Source organism: Macrobrachium nipponense, chromosome 42 (assembly GCF_015104395.2).
Source record: "Macrobrachium nipponense isolate FS-2020 chromosome 42, ASM1510439v2, whole genome shotgun sequence".
NCBI lineage: Eukaryota > Metazoa > Arthropoda > Malacostraca > Decapoda > Palaemonidae > Macrobrachium > Macrobrachium nipponense.
The window spans coordinates 1,071,509-1,079,033 of record NC_061103.1 but is presented as its reverse complement, the minus strand read 5'-3'; the positions used below and the strand labels follow the sequence as shown (position 1 = coordinate 1,079,033).

The window sequence follows — 7,525 nt, the reverse complement described above, 5'->3', positions numbered from 1 at the left end:
TTACGTATATTCCAAACATTTATTACTACGTAACATGCAATAGTAAATAGTACTATTAAAAAATTTCGAAAAAAAAAGGGGGACTTTTTTTTTTTTTTTTTTAAAAAAAATCTTGCTAGTGAACGCTACCATAATTTCTGAATATTTTCAGTATACGTGACGTACATTTTGGCAAGCTGGCTGGCCCTCGCATTAGATGCAAATTGAGTTTCACTGATATGGAATTCACTCCACGAAATAGCCTTTTTTATTATTGAAGAATATGACGATAAATATATAAGGACTAAAAAATGCTGTTTTATGTATTTCGTTTACGCTTCGTCGCCAATAACAAACAGCAATACTTACGATAATCTATGACAAATAGCGTTTGTATGACTTCATTGTTCAGAGAAGTTATATACGAATACTGCCAAAATAATAATGAAGTTCGAATTAATTTTAGCCTTAATGTTATTACTACTGTAATTACACTACCACTACTATTAAAATTTCTAAAAGTTTATCAAACAAAAAATGTCGCTTTGAACGCAACCGATACATAAAACCATTTTTCGTACGTAAAGGTATATGCTTACATTTTGTGCTGGCCACTCCGACGATAAGTTGAGTGCAATGATGTGGAATTATTCTTTGAATAGGCTATTATTATGAAGATATGACTATAATATAATATGGTAAGAATGGTTTTATTACCTTTATTGTCAGTTAATATCATAATGTGAATGTTTGTGTACGTTGGTGGTTATAGCACTGCAACTACGCTTAGCCTACAAGAATGAACGCGTACATAAACCTTGAATAGGCATTTATTTCGAAGATAGGACAATAATATATTAGGTGAGAATGGTTTTATTACCTTTATTGTCAGTTAATATCATTATATGAGTCTTTAAATGAATGTTGGTAGTTATCGGACCACGGCCGAGGGTTAGCCTACCGATAAACATCGCATACGCAACACAACAAACCCGTGATGCAGCGATTCATACCAGTGATGTAACATGAGAAACGGTCCAAGAAAAAACCCTTGATTAACTGGATCCGTGAATACTGATCCGTGAATAAGCGATGCCCCACTTTACAGGGCGACAGCTGACCACATCCAGATCTTTGGTAAACAAAAACTTATTCACAAAACATATTAACCTTACATATACAAAGAAAATATCTCTAAGGCAACTAATTTGTATTTAAGTCTGTAATTATATCTTTGAGGTCATTTTTAAACATGTTACAGATACAAGGGTCTAAATGAAACAGGCCATGACTAATATTAAAATTACAGTGTTTATTTGCATAAGTGAAGATGAAAGGGTGGGTTGGCCTAATGTTTGTGTGATCTCTCGTAAATTATCCACGAGGATTATTATTTTGTTTTTGTGTTTTTCCTTTTCTTTGTTTTCTGTGGGTTTGTAAAAAATGCTCTTTGCTTTGTGCTTTTTCTATTATATGCTTGGGGTATTTTAACAAAGATAAGTTGATATCTGATTGTTTCAAGTTCTTTGTTAAGACAATCTGGGGAGCAAATTCCCAGGGCTCTAAGAAATAAGTTACCTGCTATTTAAGGAACATGGGTAGGATAAAGGTTAACTGAAATGTCATGATAGCTGTAAAAAAGCATGCATGAAAGTGAGAATATCGCTTTCCAGAAGACAGTGAATTTGTAGTTGTTTTTAGTTCTGATGATTAAGGCATCTAAATAGGGGATTTGGTTATTGTTTTCCCACTCTACTTTAAATTTTACTTAAGCTCGGTACCGAGGAATTTAATTTTTGTAGAAAGACATCAAAATCACCCCACTCGCTTTTCCAGTTTGTTGAGATGTCTACATAATGAAGCCAAATCATATCTGCAGGTTTGTTATGGTTTATAATTACTGTGTTGAAATATTCCATTTATAAGTTCAAAACAGTAATTATAAACCCTATCAAACCTACAGCTATGATTTGGCTTCATTATGTAGACATCTTAACATAATGGTCCCAATCATATGTAAAATTTAAAATAGAATGGGAAAACAATAACCAAATCCCCTTTTTAGATGTCGCCGTAGGGGGTTAGCGCTGTCAGTGCACCTCATGCAGTAAAGGTTCTTTGCAGCGTCCATTTGGCCCCTAGCTGCAACCCCTTTCAGTCCTTTTTCTCTACCTCCAGTCATATTTTTTTTCTTCCATATTGCTATCCATCCTCTCCTAACGATTATTTCATGGTGCAACTGCAAGGTTTGCCACCTGTTACATCTTTGAAACCTACCTACTCTCAATTTCCTTTCCAGCGCTGAATGACCTCAAAGGTCCAAGCGCTTGGCCTTTGGCCTAATTTTGTGTTCCACTCCATTCCCTTTTTAGATGTCTTAATCATCATAACTAATAACAACTACAAATTCACTGTCTTCAGGAAAGCGACATTCTCACTTTCATATATACATTTTTACAACCAACATGACATTTCAGTTATACTCTGCATAGCAAGTAACTTATTTCTTAGAGCCCTGAGAATTTGCTCCCCAGATTTTCTTAACAAAGAACTTGAAACAATCGGAAATCAACTTATCTTGTTAAATACCCAAAGCACATAATAGAAAAAGACATACATGAGGCAAAGAGCATTTTTTACAAACCCACAGAAAACAAAGAAAAGGAAAAATACACAAACAAGATCATAATCCCTCACGTGAATAATTTATGAGAGATCACACAAACCTTAGGCCAACCCAACCCATTCATCTTTTACTTCTCCGAATACACTGGGGAAATCCTTAATTAACGTTCAGCAGAAACCAGTATCTAAAGACATAAGAGTTTAAGAAATCCCCTGTAGGGATTGTGGTAAGTCATACTATGGATTCACAGGAAAATCTTTCTCAGAAAGATTAACTCAACATAAGCATGCAATTAGATATGGACAACATAGTTTGGTAACTTTTCATCATATAAATAATATGAACCATACTATGGATTTGAACTTGTCCTGGATTTTATACAAGAAGCAGCTGTTGATATAAATGTCAGATGGTAGAATCTTCACAGATGAAAAAAAATCTTATGATCAACCTTCCCAATGGAGCCTGGAACTCTGACCATTATAGATAATATCTTCCTTAAGACAACAATGTAGCGGATTAAGACAATTAACAGAACCAACATTGGCTTAGTGGTGACCCCAGGCATCACCTAAGGGCATATCTCCCACTATATATTTCGCCAATGTAACTTCTTTCGTCATTCATTACTTGATAAGGGTGGAAGTCAGTACACTGGAATCCAGTCCTTGGCTTTAAACCAGAGTGTTTCAGTGGGCCTTTTATACTTGAGACGTATCCTGTATCAACAGAAGAATTTATTTAGAGTTTATAATGTAGTACATATACGTATCAAATTAGCAGTACAGTGGTCCCCCTGTATTTGCCGGAGATGCGTACCAGAACACACACACACACACACACACACACACACACACCCGTGAATAGTTACAACCCACAAATAGTTGGAACCCCTACAAAAAGGCTTAAAATATCCTATTTTGGTAGTTAAAACTCAAGAAAAACACATTACAAATTTTTATACCTAGTTTTTTTAATAGTTTTATCACAAAAAGTGCATTTTATGATGAAATTGATCAAAAAACCAAGAATTTGTGGATATTTCTCATAGAAAAATACAGCTAATCGACAAATTCTTGGCGAATAATGGGGGGAAAAGTTCCAGAGAGAAATCCACGAATGTGTGCGTCCGCGAATCTGGAGAACGCTAATGTGGGGGGTCCACTGTACAGTATTCCAGAATGATGTAGGTGAAGGAACAAATTATACTGAAACTTTTTGAATATTGGAAAAAAGTATTCTCCAAATTTGTTTATAAAGACTAACTTACAGAGCTTATCAGTGAATGCAACAACATATACTCTGTTTTTCTTAGCCTTCACCCCTGCCTTTTTCAGGCAGCTTGGTGATAAAGTAGACATACTGGTAATTATCAAAATTCCTACTTGTTAAGGTTTTCCTGGATTGGAGGAAGCTGAAGAACCTTGAGAAATGTTTGATGCAATCTCCAGTGATGGTGAAGCAAGCATCCGTTGATGCATTAACACCACCATATATGATATAGGGAGTTTATTGTCCTCTCCACATTGCAAGCTTATTCCTTGGTAGTTTGTAGATCAAGCCTTTTATTTTCTAATAATGTTCACTGATGTATATGGTGGGACAAGTCTGTTCATGAATGCATCTTTTGATATAAGTGTTTTGTGTCTTATCAGCTGAGATTGTTTTGAAATTACAGTGCTTTCTTAATGTGTGTAAAACTTAAAGTTATTGTTCTGGAACTTCTCATGCTTCTTGCACAAATTGCTAAAATGTGTCTTGCAAAGATCTTGCGTTGAGGATTAGATTTTATATTCTATAAACAGGTGGAGCTGTTGACGGATGGGGTTTGGGCTGAGAATCCTTAGTTATAGAGGTGTCCAGAAAATATATGAATAACCAAAGCCAATACATAAATCCATCATGTCTGCTGCTGCTGCTGCTAAACTTTGGTTCTTGTCAAAGGATTCTGGCTACTTAAACCTTTCCACTATTAAATGATCTTTTGAAAATTTTCTAAGTTAATGCAATATGATATACATAATCATGTAAACAAACAAAATGCACACATGTAATTAATTCATGAAGATAATATAAGCAATCATCATCAAGATCCCCATAGGGGGTTAGTGGCATCAGTGCATCTCTTGTGGTACAATGTAGGCATTACTTGAGGTTTTACAGCGTCCCCTCCGGTCCTAGCTGCAACTTTTTTAATTCCTTTTTACTGTACCTCCATATATATTCTCTTATTTCCATCTTACTTTGCACCCTCTCCTAGCAATTGATTCATAGTGCAACTGTGAGGTTTTTTCCTCCTGTTATATACCTTTCAGACCTTTTCACTGTCAATTTCCATTTCAGCACTGAATGGTCTTAGTTGCCTTAGTGCTTGGCATTATGCATAAAATGTATAAATCAACCAATCAATCAATCATCATAGAGATAATGTGGAATAAATTTTTATATGAACCATGCACAGTTGTTTTGAAGAATGTTTCTAGATCCTGTATTATCTCATTATCAATTCCAAAATTTTTGTTCAGGGTTTGGAGATATATTTTGTGAGATTGGAGTTCGTGAATTACAGCAATCTGCCAACGAAGCCTTCAATCAATTTGGTGAAGCTCATCGTCAAATGGAGAAGTATGGAATTCAAATGTTGAAGCGATTAAAGCCGGTAAGTGTGGAAATTACCATATTTTAAATTACAGTATTGAGTAATCATTAGTTTTCTTACCTTTTTCATTATTTGCAAAGATCAAGTAATGGTCATTTGAATGGGAATTAACAATTACCATTGGTTAAATAAGTTATGTATATTAGTAAAAGTCCAAGTTAAATTTGTTTTTTAACATGCGGAGGCAGGTGATCATAAATTTTATCGATTCCTATGATCTGCATCTAATATGTCCAGCTTTTAGAAATTTCCTTAAAACTTGGGGACCTAAGAGTTAAAATCTTTCCAGGCCTAGGAACTGATGTTTGCATGTGAAGCTAATTCGTTTATGAACCAGGTTGGTCTAAATGCCAAACAGCCCCTATGGCTGGGGATTTTTGTAAAATCATTGACCATAAGCAGCATTTAATTAAGCTGGTCTTAATTTGTAGCCAAGCTATCATAGCGTTATGGCCTGGAAATTACTCTAAGGTTGGTGCCTTAACAGTTAGGCATGGTGAGTTCTGAAACAAAAGTTTTAAAGTGGCAGACAGCAAAGTACTTTTTACTTAGCAATATTGAAGCGTCCAGAAATATTTTTATGCAGTTTAAACTAAATAATGTATGGCATGGCCATGAAAATCATTTACAGTATACAAAGTACACTGTACATGTATCCTATAAAGAATTGACATGGAGAGAGAAGTGACCAGAAGAATGGGGAAAAGGATTATCATAGGATTAAGTTCATTATCTGTTGTTAGTAATCTGAAGAATGAAATAGATCTGTTGTGAATAAGAATTTATTTGAGTGTTCCAGCAGATTATCAAAGAGTGAACTGCAATGCTTTCTACTTATGATATCATCACACTATGTGCCACCTATTAAACTTTTATATGGACACACATTGAGGTGCATTTGTAAATTACGTGAAAATCATAACATAGGTGTAGTCATATGACATATTACAAAATTAGATTGAAGTGTGTTAGGTTTGGAAGTGCAGAGAGTTTTTAACCTATGATTGTAGAGGAAATGTGAAATTTCGATTAAGTGGACTCGCAGAATTTGTATAATTTCTTACTCGGCCCAGACCAAATTTACAAAATCATTGTGAATGTAGGTAAAGTAATAAGTATAGCTGTATTGTTTTAAGTTTTGGTGTTTTTTTTACATTACAGCAATTTTTGTTACAGGGAAAAATAGAAATGCACTTACATCAGTTTATGCTGTAAAATTGCATCACTAAAAAAATTTGCCCATTTGTATAAAATAAAATTTTAGAATATATAATAAAGTAATATAAAGTGGTTTCTTGTATATTATAAAATAATTATAAAGCTTAAAAATATTAAGAAATATTGTCCTTTATACACACATATTCTAGCCATAACAATATAAAATCAATAGAAATAAATGTTTTATATAGATATATGAAATATTATAGTATTGGTATAGTGTAATGCATAATAAAATTTGACAAGCTTGAAAATACAGATATTGTCACATTACATACATGGTATTCAGCCAGGTGGCAGCACTAGTTCTTGGCAGCAAATTTCAATTTGTCCTTGTGTATGCAGCATTGTTTAAACTGTCTTGTTTACATTGAAATTTTGTCTTTTGATGAATCCCTTGGCTCGAGGACTGTCCCTAGTGCTAGTGCTAACAAGCTGTTCAATCGGTAATGAAGGTGGTTATGAAAATGGTGAAAGGTTGCCATATCTCGTTTTTGTGGCTTGATTCAGATGTTGTTATCATCATTCATTTATGATAAGGCGTGGATACTAGCTCATGTCAGGGATGATGTTCCAGGGATGAAGAATGCAATTGCCAACATTGTTGACATTTATTAAAAAGACAGTAAAATATTTAACAATTGAATGACAGATTGAACGTGTGATTGCCATTATGGGGATACTTATAGGGGTTTACAGGGGGTGTAGTTCATTTTTTAAAAACTTACCAACTTAGGTAATTTTTCAACTTATGTTGTGTCATGGAATTAATTGATGACATAAGGTGAGATATTACAGATATAAGTGATTTGCACATATTTTTCTGGCTATTGCAAATTACTGTTATAAACTGCGTTTTATTGCTTATAAACTCTTCTTTCAAGGCTTAATTTGTAACTGTAAATTCACGTTTTTAACTGTGCTATGTGTGTTATACAACACTGTATGTGAGTAATTCTCTCTCTCTCTCTCTCTCTCTCTCTCTCTCTCTCTCTCTCTCTCTCTCTCTCTCTCTCTCTCTCTTCTCCTCTCTCCTTCTCTCT

The 7,525-nt window shown here is 34.3% G+C and overlaps 1 protein-coding gene across 1 annotated transcript in view; it reads left to right on the top strand.

The window, feature by feature from the left end:
• The window catches only part of LOC135213232 (PRKCA-binding protein-like), a 41,494-nt gene that overhangs the window by 17,078 nt on the left and 16,891 nt on the right, over window positions 1–7,525 (top strand). Inside the window, exon 2 of the mRNA XM_064247210.1 lies at window positions 5,131–5,264. Coding sequence (XP_064103280.1) covers window positions 5,131–5,264 — 134 coding nt within the window. The remainder of the gene's footprint in view (window positions 1–5,130; window positions 5,265–7,525) is intronic.